This window comes from Coenobita brevimanus, chromosome 108, assembly GCF_032717465.1.
Source record: "Coenobita brevimanus isolate Jiangsu-jjx chromosome 108, ASM3271746v2, whole genome shotgun sequence".
Classification (NCBI taxonomy): Eukaryota; Metazoa; Arthropoda; class Malacostraca; order Decapoda; family Coenobitidae; genus Coenobita; species Coenobita brevimanus.
Genome location: NC_137061.1, coordinates 10,862,971 through 10,887,777, shown reverse-complemented (window position 1 = coordinate 10,887,777; position 24,807 = coordinate 10,862,971). Strand labels below are relative to the sequence as shown.

The following is a 24,807-nucleotide window of genomic DNA, read 5'->3' as shown; positions in this document are numbered from 1 at the left end:
AATCTGTTTAAGTTGAATGCTCTTCACATTTGGTCTTATTCTGTGCCTTTTAAATATGACTAACTGTTTTCAGAATCGATTCCCCTTCATTTTAGCCTTACCCTAAACCCTTCCACAGACGAAATCCGAATAGAAACTGCTTATGACCTTGCCATATGACCCTGACCTTTGTTCCAATGTTTGGAAAAATATTAGGTTAGTCCCATTACTAATCCTCAACCGTTCCACCAAGGTTTGTTAATATCAGATGAAAACTTTTAATTTTTTGTACACGCACTCATTGAACTTTGATCTTGCCCTGTAATAAAATCTTTTTACTTGTTTCTTTTGCCTCACCCTTAAGCTTTCCACCACATTAGCTCCAGATCAGATCAAAACTGTAGCAGTTGACCTTGCCATGTGACCTTGACCTTTGATCTACTGTTTACAAAAACCATGCATTAACCCTTTGGTTGCTTCTCATATTTCGGGGCCAGAAAAGCTGGGTGGCAGTGCTCGAGTTTCACGACCGTAGGGTTGGCAGTTCAAGCCCGCACCAGCGTAGCGTATTTCTGGTGAGAGATGTAGAGGTCTCTCCAATTATCTCTCCTTGCCTTGTGGAACTATATCGTCCATTTGTCCTAGCTCGGGAGATTCACCCTCCTTAGTATTTCTATCAGGTTTAGTTAAAATCAGATCGAAACTGATTACTCTACACTATTAACATACAGACAAATGGACACACAGACACACCAGACAGTTTATTACACCATCCCTCTCTTCATGCTTCCAGCACATGTATGTGATGTGAAGCTAAGATTCTGAGAGCAAGAATAATTTGTTTTAAATTGTGTCATCCATTTCACGTGGATGTTTCCAGTGTCTCTTATTATTATCTTTTATCTGGAACCTGCCGCACCCCATTCTAAGGTTGGTGAAAAGGCCGGGATGATGATGACAACTAGAACAGCATTCACTATATTTGCCGGACACTCTAAACGGCACCACCAAACTCCATGTCAGTCAATAACAGGAGGGATTAGGGTAAGGATAGGCGGAGGGCAAGGGGCCACACACACCCCTCCCTCAGTCCTTAAAATCAATGAGAGTAGAATAGTCATGCAGGGGCAGAGTGCTACTGATACTAGACATCTCTAACCTATAAAAAAAATCACATTTGTTTCTTTTCAGTTACTTGTCTTCTTTATTTGTATCTTTTAGTCTATCTATCTATCTATTGCCAGACGCCTCAATCCCGTTTGGGGTGGCCACAAACAAATCGCCTCCAAGTCGCCCTTTCCCCCTCCATTTCACTACCCTGCTCCCAACTCACACCCCCCTCTCTCATATACCTCTCCACCCCATCCCTCCATCTCATCCTCGGTCTCCCCCTCCCTCTTCCACCCTCCACCTCACTCACATACACTCTCTTCGTCAGTCTTTCACCCTCCATCCTCTCCACATGGCCAAACCACCTCAGTGTGTTCCTCACAACGCTTCCTATCACATCCACATCAACACCACAACGCTCCTTTATATCCTCATTCGTCAGCCTGTCTCTCCACGTGACTCCACAAGCTCCTCTTAAATAACTCATTTCCACTGCTCTCACTCTTGACTTGTGTCCTTCCAACAACGTCCAAGCTTCACTTCCGTACGTTAGAGTTGGTATCACAATACTGTCATGTAGTAACTTTTTTACTTCCATGCTCACTTCCCTGTTTCTTATCACTGCTTTCAAGGAACCAGCAACCTTTCTTCCCTGCTGTACCCTTTCAAGCACTTCACCCTCCAAACCTCCATCCTTACTCATCACACTACCCAAATACTTAAACGTACTCACATTTTCCAATTCCTCACCATCCAACCTCGCTATACATTCACTGACTTCACCTCTCTCAAAGACCATCACTTTACTCTTCCCTACATTCACCTTTAGGTTCCGTTTCTTACACACTCTCTCAAACTCATCCACCAAACCTTGCAGCTCCCCTTCATCTTCACTCAACAACACAGTATCATCTGCAAACAACAGTACAGGGAGTTTCCAAACACTATCCTCTCTCACCAGGGCCACTCCAACATCCACTACCCTACCTTGTACCTCTTTTATTACCCCATCCATGTACAGATTGAACAACCATGGAGACATGACACATCCCTGTTTCAAACCAACTTTCAAAGAGAAAAATTCACTTAGTTCACCATCCACACGCACTGCAGCCTTAGCACCATCATACATACTCTTCACAGCATTCAACAACTTCCCATCTACTCCATATATTCTTAACACTTTCCACAATCCTTGTCTATCCACCCTGTCATATGCTTTCTCCAAATCCATGAAAGCCGCATACAACTTCTTTCCCTTCTCTAGAAACTTTTCCACTAAAGATCTAAGAATGAATATCTGATCTACACAACCTCTTCCCTTCCTAAAGCCTCCCTGTTCTTCTCCAACTAATTTCTCTGTTCTTTCTCTAACTCTGTCTATAAGTATCCTACCATACACTTTTCCTATTATACTAAGAAGACAAATGCCCCTATGATTACCACACACTTCTTTTTCCCCTTTTCCTTTGTACAAGGGAATAATTATACCTGACTTCCAATCCTCCGGGACTCTACCTTCCTCCCAGGCCAATCTGCACATCTTCCACATCCATTCTACTACTATCTCTCCCCCATGCTTCAGCATCTCACCACACACTCCATCAATTCCTGGGGCTTTCCCGATTTAACTTTCTTCATTGCTTCCACAACCTCTATCCTACTGATTTCTACCTGTCTTCTCACCTCCCTCCTTCTCCCAGCCATTCCCCAGCCACTTATACTCGCATTACTTCCATCCTCTACGTTCAACAATTCCTTAAAGTGTTCTCTCCATCTGCTCACTTTTTCTCCCTTCTCCACTAGTAATCTACCATGTTTATGTTTCACTCCCCTGCTAACTTCACTTCCACCCTGTCTTACTCTTTTTCACTTCTCTCCAGAACATTTTCTTACAGTCCCTCCACTTTACACTCAAATTCCTTCCAAATTCCTGATCCACTCTCTTCTTACTCTCTCTTACTAATCTTTTCACCTCTCTCTTCCTTTCCACATATAACTCTCTCTTCTGCCTCTCAACTTCTTCCACGCCCCTATTTCTCATCCATTCATTGTATGCTTTCTTCTTTTGTGCCACAGCCTGTTTCACCTCTTCAGTCCACCACGCTGTTCCTTGCACCCCCCTCCGTCTTCTCTTCCTTCCACACACCACATCACATGCTGCACATATTTCTTCTGTAAATATCTTACACACACCTTCCACGTCTCCCATCTGCTCCAATTCATATTTGCCCAATCGTTCCTCCACTTCTCTCTTATACTCTGCCTTTTTCTCATCCTCTTGTAACCTTTCCACTCTCCTTGCAACTACTCCTTCCTCTCGTCTTTCCCTTCTTCTATTCCTCCATCTTACTTGCATCCTAATTCTGGCCACCACCAAGTAGTGGTCAGAAAGGCCACTCCCCAACCTCTATAAACTCTTGCATCCAATATACATCTTCGCATCCTTTCATCCACACACACATAATCAATCATTGCCTTCCTTTCATTCAGTTCACCACCCACCCTTCTCATCACTCGCCATGTATACCTGTGGATCATTTTATGCCTGAAGAGGGTATTGGCTATTACCAACCCCTCCCAGCACAGATGTCCACTAACGCACTCCCATTCTCATCTATCTCAGCAGGCACACCCCACTCACCAACTATTCCATCCACCTTCACATTACCAACTTTACCATTCATATCACCGATCAAAAACACTCTCTCATTCCTTCCAAACTTTTCCATGCACACTTCCACATTTGTCCAGAACTCTTCTCTCACTCTTCTAGCACGATCTTGCGTTGGCGCATACACACACACAATCGCCCACATTTGTATTCCAACTTTCAACTTTACCCACACAATCCTTGACCCAACTGATCCATACTGTCTTATGCTCTTCTTCCATCTTTTACTCACAACTATACACACTCCTTCCTTTGCCCTCTCATTCTCATCTACTCCTGCACATATACCCCATCCATACTCCCATTCTCTCACACTTTCTCCTCTCCATTTTGTTTCAGTTATTCCACATACATCCACTTTCGCATCCTCAAGCACCTGGACAATCTCTCTCTCTTTCACCTCATCATTCGCTCCTCTTACATTCCATGTACACATTACCAAGTCCTTTGTCCGGTCCTGGGTCGTCAACGTTTGGTCAGTCCTTGTCCGAGGCTTCTTGTTTGTTTTTTTAGTTAGTTGTTTTCCGGGGAGGGGCACTAACCCTCCGCCAACCCTTTTAGTCGCCTTTTACGACAAGCAGGGATACTGGGGGAGTATTCTTGAAAACCCCCCTACCCCCAGGGGTAATCTTTTAGTGACATTTAAAATATTTGTGTGTATATTTGTGTGTTATATATGCTACACTTCTGGAGGCTCTGAACACAACTCACCTGCGAGATCTTGTCCTATAGTACGGCAATACAGGCTTGGTCTGGGTGACGGGCACCAGGCTGGGTGGCGCGTGACACAAAAACAAGGCCTGAAAAGATCCTAAAAAGGTCTCCAAAAGGACTCTAATCAGAGATATGATCAGGCAACATCGCCTTGCATCCTGACAAACACAGAGAAGATTGCTACAGCAGCCCTGTTGGCTCGTTTGGACCAGTTGGGTACTGGATACAGCAACTATCACAAAGGTGATGGCAGGCCCTCCCCTGCCGTTAGCACGGTCCTGCGGTGATGGTGATAAAGGAAATATATGGAATAACACAGTACCAAATTTCTTTATTGACGTATCTTCAGCACAGGAAGAAAACTCTGGTCACAAAGATGAAAGTGCAGGACGTCAACGTGCAATTTGGCAAAAGTGCTGTATCGGAGCCTCCTTTCCCGGATAAAGCGTAAGAAATAATGAGCCGCATCTCCGTTGGCTAACCAGACTCCCTGGCACTCTATCCTTATTACTTTATGTCTCCATATGTCACGTTAGTATCCTCTTGTACGTCATTTGTGCAAACAATGCCGATAATAAAAGCACATACAATAAATTACACACATACTGTCATTAAAATGTTATATACAAAATAAATATCTCAGGAAAAGATGCTGGAAAGCCTTCTATACTAACGAGAGTACGGCCCTTTAGATCTGATATTTTGATAGTGCAAGCGAAATGTACAGCGACAAACGTTCCATTTCTCGTTGCCCATTTACTAGGTGATATATATATATATTTATTTTTAATACAAAGAGAACAATGAGTGCAACAGGGATGCATGGGCTTATAGTTAGGTATGCTATCAGAGAAGATTTAATTTAATTAAAACAATGAGAAAAAATGCTTCAGTCACCTACACAGCACCATATAAATGTGTCACTCAGGTATAAAAAAAAAAAGTACTGATAAACATGTCCTGAAAGAGAACAAATTGAGTTTATTTCTGATTATTGCAATACCTTATCATTACAGGCGCGGATCCGGGGGATGGGGGCGTACACCTCCTCCCCGTGATTTTGGCAGTCTAGTTATTGCATGCACCAAGCAATCAACGATTAATCAAGTCAGATACAAGAAATATCTTACTGCATCTAATTTGCACTTGCCTACTGTATATTACCCGTATTGTACTCCTATGTCTGAAGTAAGCAAAGTGCATTTTTATTTGATTGTTTAAATGTATTAATTGGCAATCCTGCAAAAAATCACGGCCCTCTTTTACAGAGTATTGGATCCGACCCTGCATCAAACACTAAAATATCAATTACATTTTTTTCATTATGATCGGCTTTACAATGCAGGTGAATATATGAGAATGCTGTATATATATATATATATATATATATATATATATATATATATATAACTGACATACACATACATATACGACAACGTCATAATTGAAGAATAATTGCTGAAATACAGCCGTGTCAAAGGTTACAAAACTCAGTGACGAAGGCAGTTACGGTGACATCACTGTAAATTTGTCCAGAGCAGCGAAGTTGAGCGAGGTCCTGGTGAAGCAGAAGCTTGCTTGTCCAATGAGGCTGAGTGAGGTCGAGGCGAGGCTGAATGACATGGCGGTGAAGCTGAAGTCCTCCTGCAGTATTATTTGACGGGGATGGTGAGGGTGAGAGTGATGTTGAATCAGAATGAAGTAAGGCCACATTAAAGCAAGGTGAGGTTGAGTGCACCTAAGGTGAGGTTGAGTAAGGAGGCGGCAAGGATTAAATCCTTTTGCAGAGTGAGGTTGATCTGTGAAGGTGAGAGTGTGTCAGGTTCTGGTGAGGCTGAATCGATTAAAGTAAGGTTACGTCAGATCTAAGTGAGGTTAAGTGCAGCCGTGAGGTTGAGTGAGGTGGTACTAAGACTGAAATTGTCCTGCAGGGTGAAGTTGACAGCTGAAGGTTGCTGTTGTTGTTGTTGTTGCTGGTGGTGTGGGAGGAGGAACTGTAGCATCACTATGAAGTACGTGGTCACTGCGCTCATCACCTGTAGGTGAAAATGAAGCACTTTCTAAACATCTCGCTTCAGAGGGACGTCCTTTTGAATATATTCCTGCTGCTTCCAGACGAGTTTAATCTATTTAGGAAAATCTTTTTGTTTTCCGATGGGTCTATGAACGTCATAGCTAACCCCTGCAGTCTGAAAAGTCTCGCCTAAACTAAATAAATTCGTCAGAGGATGGCAAGAACGAAATGAAAAGATATCCCCGGCCTTAACTTAATCTGGATCAAACCGTCTGGTGTAAACAACAATGAGGCATAAAAATATGTTATTGGATCAACCCCTTGAATAAGGTTAGATATTTTAAAGTTCATTCTTGATACTTTCAGAGGATTTTATATAACATTTAAGACCTCTCGTATTGAAGGGGTTAATGCAGGCTCTATCACTCCTGGTCTGGAAAGTTTATCTCAGGATGAATAAAGTCGTCTTGTGGTGGACTGAAGAATAAGTTATCGGGCTGAGGGGATTGAGGGCAGGCCTTCAAATCTGTTAATAGTCTATTACAGTAGTCTGATACTCTATGTCTATCTATCTATCTATTGCCAGACGCCTTAATCCCGTAAGGGGTGGCCACAGACAAATCACCTCCATGTCACCCTGTCCCCCGCCATTTCATTGCCCTGCTCTCAGCTCACACCCCCCCTCTCATATACCTCTCCACTCCATCCCTCCATCTCATCCTTGGCCTCCTCCTCCCTCTCCCCCCTTCCACCTCACTCACATACACTCTCCTCGTCAGTCTCTCACTCTCTATCCTCTCCACACTGCCATACCACCTAAGGGTGTTTCTCTTATCGCTTCCTATCACATCCATATCCACACCACAACGCTCCTTCACTTCCCCATTTGTCAGTCTATCTTTCCAAGTGACACCACATGCTCCTCTCAAATAACTCATTTCCACTGCTGTCACTCTTGTCTTCTGTCCCTCCAACAAGGTCCTAGCTTCACTTCCATGCGCTAGAGTTCGTATCACATTACTGTCATGTAGTAGCTTTTTCACTTCCATGCTCACTTCCCTGTTTCTTAACATTGCTTTCAAGGAACCAGCAACTTTTCTTCCTTGTTGTACCCTTTCAAGCACTTCACCCTCTAAACTTCCATCCTTACTCATGACACTACCCAAGTACTTAAACGTACTCACATTTTCCATTTCCTCCTCAACCAACCTCACTATACATTCACTGACTTCGCTTCTCTAGAAGACCATAACTTTAGTCTTCCCTACATTCACCTTTAGATTCCATTTCTTACACATTCTCCCAGACACATCCACCAAGCCTTGCAGCTCCCATTCGTTTTCATTTAACAACACAGTATCTTCTGCAAACAACAGTACAGGGAGTTTCCAAACACTGCCCTCTCTCACTAGAGCCGCTCAAACATCCACAACCCTATCGTGTATCTCTTTTATTACTCCATCCATATACAGACTGAATAACCATGGAGACATGACACATCCTTGTTTCAATCCAACCTTCAAATAGAAAAATTCATTTAGTTCACTATCCACACGCAACTGCAGCCTTAGCACCCTCATACATACTCTTCACGGCCTTCAACAACTTCTTATCTACTCCATATATTCTTAATACTTTCCACAATCCTTGTCTATCCACCCTGTCATATGCTTTCTCCAAATCCATGAAGGCCGCATACAACTTCTTAGTCTGTGTGCTCAGTCAAAATAAAACATGTATTCATATATACTTACTTATATAGCCAAGATGAAGCACATATTCAAACGTATTTGTCTTACACACACACACACACACACACACACACACACACACACACACACACACACACACACACACACACACACACACACACACACATTTATGTGAAGTGAGTACACTTTTTGTGTGTGAGGGAATTAGCAGAGAGCATCATAACAGTATTAGAGAGAGAGAGAGAGAGAGAGAGAGAGAGAGAGAGAGTTACCATCACATGTATATCTTCTCATAATTACCTTCTCTTTATTGGGATGTCTGTACTGCATAAATGTATTCTTCCAGGTCACAATGGCAGTAATTCATGTGGGTAGCTGGTTCGAGTTTATGGCAATGCTGGGCCGTCTTAACATCATCATCATTACTACTACTACGGCTACTACTGCTACTACTACTACTACTACTATCTAACAGTAAAAGTTACAACGTGTGCCTCTCCTTGTATTTGTACGGAAACTTGCTAAGTAGCCCTGCTGCTGCTGAGACAACATTAGGTTGATGGATGGGTGAAAACAAGGCTTTCCCGGAGGACAAGCATATTAATTTTCAGCCTTCAAGATTGCAGTCAAAGTTTAATTATTAAACATCTAAGTACATACAGCATATTAAACATGGGTAACAGGTTGCAACATTATGGGGGGAGCCGTCTCTCCATGATGTTGGTTGGTTCCTTTGGCTGGAGTGACTCTCCAGGGGTTGTATGTGCTTCACTGGGAGGTGGAAACAGACACAGGCTTATGTTCCTGGTTGTTATTACCTGGCCCGAAAGGAGTCCACTGAGGTATTGTTTTTGGTCGTTTTTTTGTTTCTTCGTTTGTTTGTTACCAACATTATGGAAAAACGGCTGTATGAAATTACATGAAACGTTCAAAAGATACGTGGTACCGGTCCCAAAAGAAAGTGATTAAATTTTGGAGGTAATCGAGTAACCCTGAAAGGTCAAAATCAAGATCACGGATTCTCAGAGGGCTATAACTTGAAACCGGTTAAAGATAGAGAGATTTTTAATATCATCAACATACAGGAATCCCATCTGAGCTTTCATTTGGCACCGAGATCTTTGACCCTGAGTGACCCTGAAAGGTCAAACTCAAGGTCACGGATATTCAGGGGTCTACTACTCGAAACTGGTTGCAGATAGATATTTACAACAGTATTATCAACATATACGAAGTCCCACATGAGCTTTTAATTGGTATCGTGACCTTTGACCTTAAGTGACCTTGAAAGGTCAAATTCAATGCCACTGTTATTCACTGGGCTACAACTCGAAACTGGTTAAAGAAATAGATATTTACTATTCTCAAGATATAGGAAGTCCCATATGGGGCTTTTAATCGGTATCATGACCTTTGACCTTAAATGACCTTGAAAGGTCAAATTCAAGGTCACGGATATTCAGGGGGCTATACCTCGAAACTGGTTTAAATTAGAGCTATTTATTTATTATCAAAATATAGGAAGTCTAATATGGGCTTTCATTTGGCACCATGACCCCTGACCCTGAGTGACCTTGAAAGGTCAAACACAAGATCACGGATTTTCAGAGGGCTATAATTTGAAAACGGTTGAAAAAATAACTGCCGTCGGGCAAGGTTTGTTGTGCCTGACACCATTTGTTGTTTATAAGATTTTTTTATTACACTCGTCACAGAAATTTGACAAATGGTTAAATTAAGGTTTTACTATGTCTGTTACACCTGTACTTGCGATGCGAGAGCTAGTGTTTTGTTTTGTTCAGAGTGTCTGTCGGTCTGCCTTTCTGTCTGTGTGTGAACGGAATAAGTCAACAAGTTTTCTGTTCCTTTTAACCAAACAAGCAAAAGCTTTTTTTTTTCTTTTTTTTTTAGAGCAATAGATTAAAGGTCAAGGTTACAGGGCTAGATTCAACAGTGACCTCGTGGAATCAACTTCATAATCTTTTTATCCAATTTTGACCCAACGTAGGGGACGAGTTGAGGGTAAGGCAAGAATGAGGTCATTAAATTTTGAGAATAATCCGTCCAAGACCAAGGTCATAGGACAAGGGCAAGGTTCGATCCGTGTGTGTGTGTGTGTGTGTGTGTGTGTGTGTGTGTGTGTGTGTGTGTGCGCGCGTGTGTGCGTGTGCGTGTGTGTGTGTCTGTGTCTGTGTCTGTGTGTGTGCATTAACGAAATAAAGTTTTATTTTGATTTTTAAGCAGACTTAGTGGAAGGGTTGAGGGTCTGGCAAGGAGTAAAATTATTGTCTTTGAGAGTTGTAAGTCACACGGCAAAGTCAGCTAAACAATTTTTATCCGATTAAGACCAAATTTTATGGAGATAATGCACTAATTTTTAGAGCAATAAGACAAAGGTCAAGGTCATATGGTAAGGTCAAAGGTCAATGGCCAAGGTCACCTCTAATAGTTCTGATGTATTTATAACAAACTTGGCGGAAGGGTTAAGAATCAGGCAAGAACGAAGGGACTTATTTCCGAGGACAGACTTAGGTCAATGCCGTAGGGCAAGGTCAAAGTTCGACCCATCTGAGTGTGAATTAAATGATTATATAGAACAGTTTTGACCTCATGTGGATCAAACTTGATGGGGGAGTTGAGGATCACCTAATAGGATGACTTTTTTTTTTTTTTTTTTTTTTTTTTAAAGAACAATAGGTCAAAGGCCAAGGTCACATGGCAAAGTCATATTAAATAGTTTTTATCCAGTGTAGACTAAACTTAGTGGAAGAGTTCAGGTTAACACCAAGATAAAGATATTCAGTTTGAGAACAACCATTCAGGAGCCAAGGTCACAGAAGGGCAAAGTCAACATTTTTTTTTTTGTTTTTTAATGTGGTGAGTAGCTGTGGTGCACTGCCTTTCATTAAGAGAGGTGAAACAATTGCAAAGCTACATTTCTGAGGTATTCTTAACACTACTCGTTACTCTTAGTTGCGCTGCTATAGATGCGATTCAGGAGGGTGCACGCCCTACGCCAGTGGACCGTTGGTAGGCTTGGCATCTGATATTATTCATAAGCACACTGTGATAAATTTGATAATGAGTTTTAAAAGCTAAGCAACACAATTTGGTATTAATCTTAATTCTGCGGAGGAGTATGCAAGTGTTTCTATTGATCATGACCTCTCTTCATCCCAGGTACTGTAATATATTGTATTTTCTGTGAGTATCGTTAACGATTACAATCAACGTTAACTTTTCTTCTGATCTATATTGTATGTTTAAATTGGCAAACTTAGATTTCTTAATTAAGAAACTAATTTCGTAATAAACTTTCAGGAATCTGGTAACTTATGTGAACGAAATTAATGTACAATAAATGTTATTTGAGTCTTAGTAAATGAAATCAATAACCTGAGTTTGGGATAACTAGCCTACTTTACTGATATAAGCATCAATACGACGTGTCGGTATATACTTGCTGGAAAAAAAAAAATCAGTATACATTTTAAGCAGCGGTAACGCCTATGAGTAAAGGTAGTGCACTAATATACTAAAAAGGTGGCTGTAACGATTGTGGCACTACATTTTGATCCAAGTAGTGGTGGCGATAGTGCCATTACTCTCAACAGGTAGTGAGCACAACATTGGCTAAGGCAAGGGCCGGGGAACTTTTTTGGGGTATTACCGAAAAATTTATTTGTATAAAACAAAATTACCCCCAGACTTCAACATAAACAAAAAACAAGCCAATTTGCTCCTAAAAATAGTCACGTCTGTGTACACATGTCAGTAGTACGGTGGTTAAGCAACAAATATCATGATACATGGTTTTACATCTTGTTCACTAAAACTTACATCATTTATGTGAAAAATCAGTAATATACCGCACGCATTGCCTCTCACACCACACGCATTAGTCCCAAAATTTTAGATGGGGTAATTTACCACTGTTCCCCGACCCCTGGGCTACGGGCTATAGGTAAGAATGAAGTAATTCGATTTTGAGGGAAATTTGTCAAGGATCAAGGTCACAGAGCTTTGTCAAATATTGATCCCTTAAACCAGCTGTTTTGCGCGGGTGTTGCTCCCCCTGAAGGTTCTTCCTTGTTGATCTTTAATCTGGTGTGTTGTGTAATGTGGCCAGGTTGTATATACACAGCTTCCGGGACTCTCTCTCTCTCTCTCTCTCTCTCTCTCTCATATATCTTCTGTTTTCTTTCTTGCTCACATATCTATATGCGTAGATCTCTCTCTCCCTCTCTCTCTCTCTCTCTCTCTCTCTCGTCTCCACTGACCGTAAGAATGAAGGGTCGGTTAATCACAAAATACTTCCCACCAGAAATATGGATAGACGAGCCATTGACGGACGTGATCAGTTCGTCCCTCTGTAAACAAAAGAAAAGAACAATTCGGCAAAAGAATAATTCGGTCAGCTTTGTGGGCCTAGCGGGAGACGCACACAAGCATATCAGAGCCTTTATAACCGATACCATACGATAGATTTATGGTTCTTTAGAGCTGCATTTAATGTGTTTTACTTTGATGTATTTACTATTTTATAACAGATATAATACCAGTTTATTGCACGGACTTACATGAAATTTATCCTCGTCTGAAGCGTCGAAGGGAATGCCTCGCCTCAGGATGTCGATACTTCTCTCAGCCTGTGTGGTAAATTGGGGGCAAGGAGGTTAGTTTTCATGCGTTACAAACACACACACACACACACACACACACACACACACACACACACACACACACACACTGCCAATAAAACACTCCGACTTTGTTTTGCACTTTCCCCACGACACATCCTTATATCATTCGTATTTGACCAGCATAAGTAACGCTTCATTCTGGCTGTCATTCTCTTTTCAGGTAGGAGGCTATTCCTGGAGTGGGTCTCGTCCGGGCTGCCACAGATACATAAAATAGTGAAACCTGACTACTATGTTTTGCATCTACATTTTAACCATATTTTGTATATTATTGCAGCTGCCTCCTGACTTTATTATCTATGGAGAGGCTTTTCCTAGTGGTGAGGGTTAGATATAGTCTTCATTAACACTTCACTGCTGAAAGCCTTTATCAAGTTAAATAAAATTGCTTGGATACAGTAAAATTAGAAAGGATCTGTAGCAGTAAAGGGTTAGTGAAGGATATACCTAACCCCTCCATTTTGAAAAAAAAAAAAAAAAAAAAAAAAAAACTATGGTAAATGAAATTCTTCATTGTGTAAAAAAAATGAAAAAGAAAAAGAAAAAGGAAGGAGCACCAGGAGAGTTCAGTACTTGCACTCCCACCAATTGGTCTAAATCAATGGTGTCAAACTCAGTCCTTCCCAAGTGCCACACCTCAGTTCTGTTGATCGTCTGAGGGTCAAGTCTACATAACGTTCTCGAAATCAGCGTAGGTATATAAAGGGAGGACATTGTGAAGTGAGATATATATTATTAAAAAAAAAAAAAAAAAATTTACATCCCAAGTCTTAATTAACAACATTTTCAGTTTCCCCTCCAATCCACATTTTTTTTTCTCTGAGATAAAATAAAAATAATAGTTCCTAGTAGGAGAGGCCTATCTTTGCCTACATTAAGAGGGTTCCAATATATTTATTTAGAAAACAAATGAAGGTGCCTTGCACGTATAAATTTATCATCATAATTTTCTGTTCCCTTTTCATTGCCTGTATTTTATATGAGTAAAATTAATTTTAAGTGTAATTTTACTGTACAAGAGGTGTCTGTCTCTACTATTTTATTTAAGTATAATTCTAGAAACAGAAATAAAACATGAAATACATCAGTTTATTAGAATTAAAGGGCTTTATCATTATTCACTGCACTCTAGGTACTTTGTTTCCACAGCAGAAGTTGGTCAGGATTTGGACTGATAGGTTTTCTTAAGTCATCACGGGCCACCCTTTTCCTCTCCGAGGGCCACACGTGGCCCGCGGGCCACCCGTTTGACACCTCTGGTCTAAATGCCGAACATAGATATGACTGCCCTGACCATCGTCGGTTGTTCTCAGAATCGAATCCCTTCATCCTTGCTTTACCATGAACCCCCCCCCCCTGCCCCACCAAGTTTGGTTGAAATACGGTCGAAATTGTTGACCTTGCCATGTTACCTTGACCTTTGAATTTTCTCTGTGTTTTAAGCACTTGATAATTGGATCCTGAACACTCACACAAGCTTTGGTTTAAATCGGACAAAAGCTATTTAAGTTAACCTTGCCACGTGACCATGGCCTTTGACCTATTGTTCTAAAAATATAGGTCAACCGTTTGGTTGACGCTAATTTCTTCCACCAAGATTGGTGCAGATCGTATCAAAAGTGTTTTTGTTACTTTGTTTACACACAGACACGGGGGGGGGGGGGCCTTGCCTCCTGGCATTTGACCTTTCCCTGTGACCTTGATAATTCACTGATCGTTCTCTCCATCGAATCCTTATATTCTTGCCATATCGTCCCACCCACAAAGTTTGGTCTAAATCGGAGTAAAACTGTTTAAATTGACCTTGCCAAGGTTCCTTAACTTTTGGCTTATTGTTGTAAGAAAAAAAAAAAAAAAAAAAAAACAATATACTTCTTTGCTGACCCTCAACACATTCACTAAGTTTGGCTATAATTGGAGCAAAACTGTTCAAGTTATTTTGTTAACCATCACGCACATGAGAACTTTGACCTTGCTATGTAATTTTGACCTTTGACTAAATATTCTCAAGACTGATTGAAATCGGATGCTTTTTTTCTGCGTTAATTTGGTCACACACACACACACACACACACACACACACACACACACACACACACACACACACACACACACACACACACACACACACACACACACACACACACACACACACACCGCAGCCATAAAATTTCGTCACTAGACTGGAAATGTTGAGAATTATTTTGTGAAGAGAATATTGTCTACCCACAGCCTCCTTGTCTAAACCTTCCAGTTCGAAAATCTCTTAGGTGAATACAATCACCTGAAGAAACGAATAATAAAATAATAAAAATAACTGTACTGAAGAGTGGAAAAATGGAGTGATTATAAAAATACCAAAAAAGGGAGATCTAAGCGTGTGTGGCAATTGGAGGGGGATAACTTTGACACCTGTAGTTGCAAAACTCTTTTCCATAATCTTGTTAAACAGAATAGAGCCAGTAATTGACAAGTTTTTAAGAGAAGAACAAGCGGGATTTAGAAAGGGTCGAGGTTGTAATGATCAGATTTTTATTGTAAGGCATCTAATGCAACAAGCTAATGAGATGAAAATGCCACTTAGTGTTTTGTGGATTTTGAAAAGTCGTTTGATAGAGTTTCACGTGGAGCTATGTTGAAAATTATGAGATTCTTTGGTATACCAGAAAAGTTTGTAAACATTATTAGAAGCCTGCATGAAGGTATTTTTGTAAGGTAATGGTGGGTGGTTCTTTGAGTAATCCATTTGAAGTTAGGTCAGGAGTGATTCAAGGAGGAGTTCTTTCGCCATTGCTGTTTGTTTTGTTCATGGATTATGTTATGAGAAAGGTTGTAAGGAGAACAGGTGCAGGAGTTAACTGGAAAGACAATAAGAAGCTGATGGATTTGGACTATGCTGATGATATTGTACTGATTTGCGGAAGTATTTACGAGATGCAGAGGGTGCTTGATTGTCTGATGGAGGAAGGAGAAAAAATGGGATTGGTAATAAATTGTGGAAAGACTGAAATTATTAATATGAACGTGGAGAACCAAATCGATTGTGTAATTGGGAATAATGTGGTGAAGAATGTAGAAAACTTTAAATATCTGGGAACGATTGTATCATCTAATGGATCATTAAACAGTGAAATTGAGGAGAGGATTAGACAGGCTTGGCGAGCTGTTGGAATGCTGAAATCTGTTTGGAATAATAATATGCTTTCGGTACATACTAAAGTGAAAATTCAAGTCCATGGCTAGACCAATTTTAATTTATGGGCATGAGTCATGGTACAGTACAATTGCAACAGATCAGAAAGTATTAGGATTTGAGAATAAAATACTGAGAAGGATTCTTGGGGTAAAGGGGCAAGACAGAGTTACAAATGAAAGAGTAAGGGATATTACGAGAGTGGAACCAGTTAATGAATATGTGAGACCTTCTCACTGGAAGTGGCTGGGGCACATACACAGAAAAGAAGGCAGTTTAATACAGGATGTGCCAGAGTGGACTGCTAGAGGAAGAAGAGGTAGAGGTAGGCCGAGAGAAACCTGGTTGAGGACAATGAAAAAAGAAGCAGGAGAGGAGTGTTGGTGGGACCTGAAGGAGATGGCAAGAGACAAATATTGGTGGAGAGAGTTCATCAAGGCCCTATGCATCCAGTGGGGTGCCACAGGAAATGATTGATTGATTGATTGAACTGCACTGAAGGGGTAAGAACTATTCTGTTAAGAGATCCGTATCCACTTACCGCCTCCTGGACTCTCGCGGCGGCCAAGGACACTTCAGCAAACACAGCGATGGTCTGAATTGTGAGGAGGGCCGCCACTACGCCCTCTATGCTGTATGTTTCGTAACCAAGACGCGAGGCAAAGAGGTACAGCTCAGCGCACACCGTGATGATCTGAGGACAAAATTCTCCAGGAATTTTAAATATATTCCGAGCCGTGTTTTAGATTTACAGACCTACTTAAAGTTCATTCTTTGTCTTCGATTTGTCTTAGCTGAAAGGACAGGGAAAAGAGAACTGGATCTTCCCTTATCTCGTGGACTTCATACAAAAATAAATCATAGTCACGAGGAAAGAACACTAAAAGTAGCAAATCTAGAGACACCATAACGTCAGTGAAGGCAGAGATGGTTTATACTGTTAGGACAGCCTCCACCAGGCTGCAGTTGCCCTGGCCAAGACGGGAGGACGGCAGGCACAATTCAGTGCACACTTATGAAATGGGAGCAAAATCCACAGACAGACTTAATATCACCCTTGTGGTGTTTCAGATTTGTTTCAAGAGGCAGGTCAAGGAAAGGAGAATGTCAAATCATTCTTTTGCTGTTGCTCTCCTTGCAAACACGAATCCTAATTACCCAGCTACAGCTCGGCACACACCGTGGTGATCTGGGGACAGGATTCACACACATTACCAATTCCGTGTAGTGTTTTAAATTTGTACTTGGAGGAAGGACATGGAGAGTGCAGAACTTTCTAATGCCTCTTGTTCAAAAAAAAAAAAAAAAAAAAAAAAAAAATGTTAGGACAGGGGAACACTATGATGACGCACACCACATCAAATACAACATAGTAAACCTCGTCACTATGAGAGGCCCATTATAAAGTACAGTAAACCTGTTGCAATGACCCATACTACAACCACAACGATCTCGTTATACCTATGTTACTTGTTTGCACTACTTGACGTCACAACTGTAGCAAACACATTACACCTCTAAGTAATTAATTGTAATATTGCCTGACACCACTACCACAACAAATGCACTATACCTAGAATGAATACACTGTGCTGTCTCTAGTCTCCTTCACCTATATCCAGATACACTCACAAACTTGCAATCAGTTTCATTTATAGTGTATACCTTGACATAACCTAAAACTTTAATATGTCCACCTTGGCTGATGAATTGTAACAAGTTACTAACACTAGATTAGGAAACTTTGGAAAGAACGAAGAGCCGTGGAATTATCTTGTTTTGTTACTGAGCTATGGGAAATATATTGAAAAAAGACGAAAATCTCCGCCAACTTAAAGTGAACGAAGTATAGTAACTACTTTTTTTTTTTTTTTTTTTTTTCAAGAAACACAGTGACAGTACAGTACAGTCTTCCCATGTCTCTCATCGTCCTACAAAAACAAATCTTGATTACGAGAGGTAATTCACCGTTATTATAATTATTTAATTTTGCAGAAAGATTAAGAAAAGAAGAATACAAAATCTCCCTATTTCCCTTCTCCTTCCAGCAAAAACAGATTTATGACAAGGAATCTGAGAGACTGAAATTCTTAGTAAACCAGGTCCCCGATTTGGAATCGTATCTTTTACTGAACGCGCTTTATATATATATATATATATATATATATATATATATATATATATATATATATATATATATATATATATATATATATATATATATATATATATATATATAATAAAAGACGTCAGTGTGCATACATATTTATACATATATTTCCCCACAAGAATATTTTCATACCTTATAAGACTACTGTATACTGTACGTATATATATATATATATATATATATATATATATATATATATATATATATATATATATATATATATATATATATATATATATAGTGACAAGTCAAAGAAATGTACACTAAGTGCCTTCACAGTCATTTACTGAATATATTACTATGTGATTATGCAGCAAATGTAGCAAAATCTTTACTCTGTTTTCCAGCAATTACATGGAATGGATTACCATGAGGCAAAGTTACTACTTACACATCATATACAAGAAGGCAGAAGACTAGTTGATTATTTACCAATGATGCGTAGTAACAGACCAGCATGTTTGCAGCACACAGTAGCAGTGCTCCAGAAGGTACCAGAGCAGCAAAGTGAATATTTGAGTGTTGTGTAGCACGTACCGAAGATGCATAGTAGCAGAGCAGCGTGGTACCAAACACTGTCTCTGTCTCCCTGACCAGTGAGACCAGCTGGTGGTGTGTGACGACCAGCTCACCCAGACTTCCTCCATCAGACCGGTCCCCGCCAGTCCACACCTCTATATAATACCACAACACACCACAAGACAGTCAGCCTCAGCTTAATAAAGAGATTGTTATATAATATCATTAATAATTCATTTCATTTTTCATATAGTCCTATGTCATTGATATACCAATAATTGTTTAGATCAAAACGTATTTTTCATAAAAGTTTACATCATGACAACTTACAGTATCTCCCTGCTATCGACCTTAATATATCAAGTGATAATAAAATCCAACCCTTAGACTTCAGTACGTATCTCGGTGGCGAGCATAATCATATGGTGTTTGTCAGAGTTAAAAAGAAAACAAAAAAGATAGGCTGTCAGCCGAGGTTTAAGGCCTTGGTTTAAGGGTTAAGGAATCACGAAGCCATATTATTAAAACCGCAAGCTCCAAAGTGTGGAGAAGCCCAACGTTTTTATGATTATTTCTGATGTATGTAGTGATGACAGACCAATGTCTGATCATCCTGTATCGTTGCTGGCCGTATACACTCGGAATGTGGGTTATAGGTGTACCATAAATGATCGTAAAAGCTTAGCGGCATTATTACACTTTCAAGTACTCAGGTTTACTAATACTGCCATCAGAGTATGTAAGATCTGTCTAAGATAAAGCTGACTTCATGACATTCTTGAACAGTAACATCTTGTTAATCCCTTCATTTCGAGGACCTACTTTGCTCTTCATTCTTGCCGACGTTATTTTATTTTATTCATCATAGGAAACACCCCTAAAGGTTGAAGGAGTTAAGACTGGCATGAGAATCAGTTAATGAAAAGTTTACCACAAAGGGTGAGGGGAGGCAGTAGTAAGACTAAAACAAGATTATAATCCTTTCAGGACAAGAGAAATATTTGTTGCCTCATTCTTAACGCTGCTAAAACATAAACGTACCATCTAAAGCGAGGGAGAGACGATTGTTCCAAGCGACGATTCCATTGGTGAGAAGTGCACAGCAGGTGGTGAAGGAGAACAGACCAGTCTTGTACACGAAGAACATGTGTAGGCAGATGATGCTCGTCACTATCTCCAGCACCTGTAATATACGTCACAAGGATTACTGGTAATTTTTTATCTTTTGACTAAACTCGCGCCCCCTCCCCCCCTCCCAAAAGAAAACAGTAGCCCTAAGTAATAGTGCCAATAGTTCTATGAACTTTTCATCTACTGCATAAACATCCCTCGGAAAACAATTAAAATTCAATTAGATTAATCGGGTTTGTTACATTAGGCATGAGTCCTCATACTTGTAGGCTGCCACTCTCTCTCTCTCTCTCTCTCTCTCTCAAGGTTAGGTACCGTGGGATGAGGTTGGATGAATTCGATAACAAGGTGTTTAAAATTATTTTTGGTCTGATCATTTTTTTCTTTTTTAACACATTCCCATTAAAAACGGTGGCTGCAATACCGACCCCTTGTAAAGACGCCAGGTCGATTAATAGCTCAGAAACTTTAAATTTCCGGGGGATGTTTATAGAAGACAAACTGCATATGTTGATAGGTGCAATATTGTAGGCCTGTTGTTTTTCTCGGCATGATTTTGATGTAAAGTAAAAAAAAAAACATAATATATGAGTAGGCACATACCACAGATGTCTTTTCACTTTAACTTGGTCCAGATTTTTGTCGTACAGCAAGTTATTTCACGTAGCTCAGCGCCTGAAAAAGGCAATGCTTCGGCTCTACATCCTTTAAATTGTACTCTAAGTGTCTAGCAGTATATTCCTGTGTTAATCTATTGTTATAACCCAGCATCCAAGCTGGAGAGATGGCAATTATAGGCCAAAAATAATGTGAAAAGAGAGTACGACCAAGTATCACAACACACTGCCACCCATCATTACTGTACTCTGTTCATCTTAACTTGGTCTAAAATTACCATAATCATCTTGCGTGTTGAGCTGTAACAAGAGATTAACTCATTACAATAAGCTGCGAGTAACGAATGAACAGGTTAAAATGGAAAAGGTGTAGAACCGTAAAAGTGTTTTGTTCTGTCATCGAGCTGCAGGGAATAGGCTGCAAAAAGGACGATAATCTTCGTCAAGAACAGGCGTTGGCAGATGATACGATTCAGTACCTTCACTATTTATTGTATATAATTACTACAGCACAAGATCTGTAGGATGCCATGCATCAACACCACACCTTTACCACGCTACTAGACCACCTACCTTACTGAACCAATCTAACAAAAAAAAAAAAAAAAAGAAGAAGTCCATTTTGCCTTGACTGCACACTGTCTGTCAGTTGCTCATTGCTGTATTCACTGACTGTCGTAAAGGCGAAGATGTTGTAATGACGCCCACTATACTGTTTTTATCCTAATTTTGTCCAGATTTTCGGCCTTTAGCAGCTTATTTCACGTAGCTCAATGGTAGAAAAAAGACAGTGCCCTAGCTCTACATCCTTTCCATTGCACATCTTCCTGACTAGCATCATATTCTGTCGTTAATTTATTCCTACAACTCAGTGTTCAAGATCGAGACATGGCAATTTTTGACCAGGTTATAGTAAAAAGGGTATAGTATATAGGGTATAGTATATACCTAATGAAGGCAGAAACTGACAAACTGGTACCGGGCAGGTTATAGCGGGACTCCTCCGTCACAGTACACGAGAAATTCACCAAAAGAAAACCGGAGAACAATCGGGAAAACAACAAGCAATAAAAGTCATACTGAAAAAGGAGTTAGATGAATATGGGATACTATGAGGAAATAATGTAAGCCCGCTTGACAAGCTTTTGGTGGTGCTGGAAAGATATCTTTACTTGACACCGACCTAGCCGAGTGATTATACTGCAAACGTCCCTCAGCTCCCTACCTGTCCCCCGAGTGAAAGATAATGAACTGCAAGAGAAAGGCAACTTAAGATGATGAACTGCAAGTGAAAGGCAACTTCAGCCTGTAGTCCACAGGGTTCACGTTTAAATAAGCCTAGGGCCACAGCAACGACAACAACAGTATTAACAAACTTTTAGTGATAATGATGACTGAAAATGCTTGGCTTTGAGTCATATGTTACTTGTGTGTCATGTGCGATTATATGAATGCTATTCATATCAGTTAATCAGCCACTGTGTGGTCCCCAACCTGCATTCAGCGGGCCTGGTGGTGACCTTGAATCTCCCTGACAGTGCTGTACTCGCACAGGTAAAAGTTGGCCCACACTTCTCTACCGGTTATGGCGAAGGTGGGTGTTAAATGAGCTTTGTGACACCATTGTGAAACACACAAATTTTGAGAAGGAAGTATAGGCCTACTCTCTGACTTTCGAGAAGGAATGGGAAATATGGAAGTCAGGACACAGTGTTAACAGGGAACTGTCGATAAACTTTTGCTGGTTCTGGTAGCCACTGGTGCTGTGTGACTCACCTTTGATGGATCAGGCAGGGCCAGCACGCCCATGGCCATACCGTCCAGTACTTTCCTGACGGTGGCCGGGCGGCCCAGCACCGTCATGGTGAGGAAGATGGCACAGAACACTGCCAGGAAAGCAAGGTGCTGCAGCGTGGCGCACCACAGTCCACGGGATGGGTCGAGCCCCGCCGAAGCAACCAGACTGTACCACGAGTTGAGCAGGCGGCAGGCACGCCGGCTGGACACCAAAGAGGCCAGCAGCTGTGCCCAGGCGTTGATCAGACACTCAGTGGCCAGGATGACGCCCACCAGCTTGATGGCGGCGGTGTTCCTGTCGCCGGCCAGGATGGTGGTGCCGTTCATCAGCGACACCAGACCCGCAGACGCCACCACCAGCAAGCTGCTCATGTACATCAGTACAAGCCCAGAGTACACCGTAGGCCAGCTGCACACTGCTGCACGGTACTGGTACCGCTGCTCATCATACGTGTACGGGGCACCGCCCAGTACACGCATAACCAGCCGTACCAGCCGCAGGCTTGGCTGCAGCAGCCTATGGGCCTCCTCCAGTCTGCCGCTGCAGTGTCTGAATGCAGGCAACACAAGATCTGCATCCTTATGGTTGGCGAGAGTTGTCCCGTGCGTGCCACGAGAGGTGACCAGACCCGCTGCTGACACCCACACACCACCCTTCCTGCCCACACCCATGCCCCATGTGGCCTGCGGCATCGCTGCCACACCACACTGCCACACCACACCACCACACCACACCTGTGTCGTCTCTCACCACCACACCACACCTCTGCCGCCTTTCACCACACCGTTACAGCTCTGCCGCCTCTCACCCCGTGTGGTGAAATGACGTGATTTTTGTGTTATTGAATCCCGGTTCACTAGCCACGCCCTCACCCACCTTGCGCAGTAGTAGATCCATATTGAAGGGGTTACCGCCTCTACTGTACCACCACACCTGGCGCAGAAATACTATTGTTCGCTATGAGCGGGTGCAAGCTGGCCTTTACAGTACGTACCATCGATCACTCACCGCTTCACACGTACACTCGTACACTCGTTGTATGGTTTCATGGCACATTATCAATGTCATGGTTCTATTTGCCCATAACTGACGTTCTCATTAATGACTGACAAGGCCTTTACTAATGGGAACAGTGAACAAAGGTGGTCATCAGTCGCATCATTACTCTCTTTCTCATTGCTTCATTTGACGTCATCACCGATACTGTCGGTGCTGGACAGGGACGTCGTCAGTGGTGGCACCGACATAACTAGGCAATTCTATTGTTCATTTATGCAAACGAACCTCATCTTCCTCCCTGTTCCCTGATAGGGGGATAGTGGACTGCATGAGAAGGGCAACTTCAGCCTGCAGACCACCAGAGTATCGTTTAGATGAGCCCGGGCCACAACAACAACAACAATCACATCCGGTACCATCACACTTGGGTATTCATTCAGGCTGGACCTAAGGAAGAACTGACTGTCTTCTTTAACTACTCACGTGCAGTTGATGTCGATAAACTGAAATCCAATTCCCCACTATATGACGGTCAGTTTTATTTAATATACCTGTGATGACAGGAAATTGACTGTATTCCACTTTACTGGCGCAAGAAGCGCCACAGTAAAAAGGTCCTACTTTGTATTTTCCATCATGAGTTTCAGTGATATAAAAATTTGTTTGTTTCCCCTTAGCGATCTCAGTTTTAATATTTCGATCATAAGGCTTCTTCTTCTCGTCGTCAGCGTCGTTGTCGTCGTCGTCGTCGTCGTCGTCGTCGTCCTCCTCCTCCTCCTCCTCCTCCTCCTCCTCCTCCTTCTCCTTCTCCTCCTCCTCCTCCTCCTCCTTCTCCTCCTCCTCCTCCTCCTCCTCCTCCTCCTCCTCCTCCTCTTCCTTCATTCAAACGTCAATAGATTTTATTTTTAGTAATGGTAAACTGTGTTATGCTCATTGTATACTTTAACGACCTAAAATTGGCATCACTAAATGTTAATTGCCGAAGTGTAGCCAAACCATAAATCATCAATATAAAAATGTTGCTAGTAACAAAGAAGTGCAATGAGACAGATGCAGAGTTGTACGATTGTCTTTTTTCTGCCACTTAACTACGTGAAAGAAGGTATAAAGGGACAAAAATCTGGACCAAATTGTGGTGAAAAGAATACATTTTCATGGCCTCATTCTCGGCGTTAAAAGCATATTTATCAACCATTCCTTTTGGGATTTATTTAGCATTTCATCGAATAGTATTCTTTTGCATTTTATAGTTCAAAATATTAGCCTCGGAATGGTGTCCATCGATAACACACAAAAGAATATCAGTTTACCATAGACAGGAAAAAAAGATGATAAGGAAGAGGTAGCAGAAGCAAACCCAACAAGAATACCGTACAGAGTCTGTCATTTCTTCCGTTTCCGGTCTCTTTGTATAATATTATGGAAGAAAAATTATCGTCAGTTTATTATTTCGGATAACCCTGGATTTTAAACA

At 41.3% G+C, this 24,807-nt stretch overlaps 1 protein-coding gene across 1 annotated transcript; it reads right to left on the bottom strand.

The window, feature by feature from the left end:
• Positions 1–6,342: 6,342 nt before the first annotated feature.
• LOC145417003 (uncharacterized) lies at positions 6,343–18,728 on the bottom strand. Its single transcript, XM_080285852.1, has 5 exons — positions 18,702–18,728; positions 16,641–16,793; positions 12,784–12,852; positions 12,484–12,573; positions 6,343–6,513 (listed from the first exon to the last, which is right to left on the bottom strand). The coding sequence occupies exons 1-5, from the start codon at positions 18,726–18,728 to the stop codon at positions 6,343–6,345; spliced, it is 510 nt and encodes a 169-aa protein (XP_080141978.1).
• Between the last annotated feature and the right edge of the window lie 6,079 nt (positions 18,729–24,807).

Excerpts from the sequence above, each read along its gene's own strand:
- LOC145417003 (XM_080285852.1), bottom strand. The coding sequence starts at position 18,728 with ATGCTGGTCTGTTACTACGCATCATTG. Across the intron at positions 16,794-18,701 it reads TCTGTTACTACGCATCATTG|ATCATCACGGTGTGCGCTGA; the intron begins GTAAATAATCAA and ends TTTTGTCCTCAG. Across the intron at positions 6,514-12,483 it reads ACCGACCCTTCATTCTTACG|GTGATGAGCGCAGTGACCAC; the intron begins GTCAGTGGAGAC and ends TTTCACCTACAG.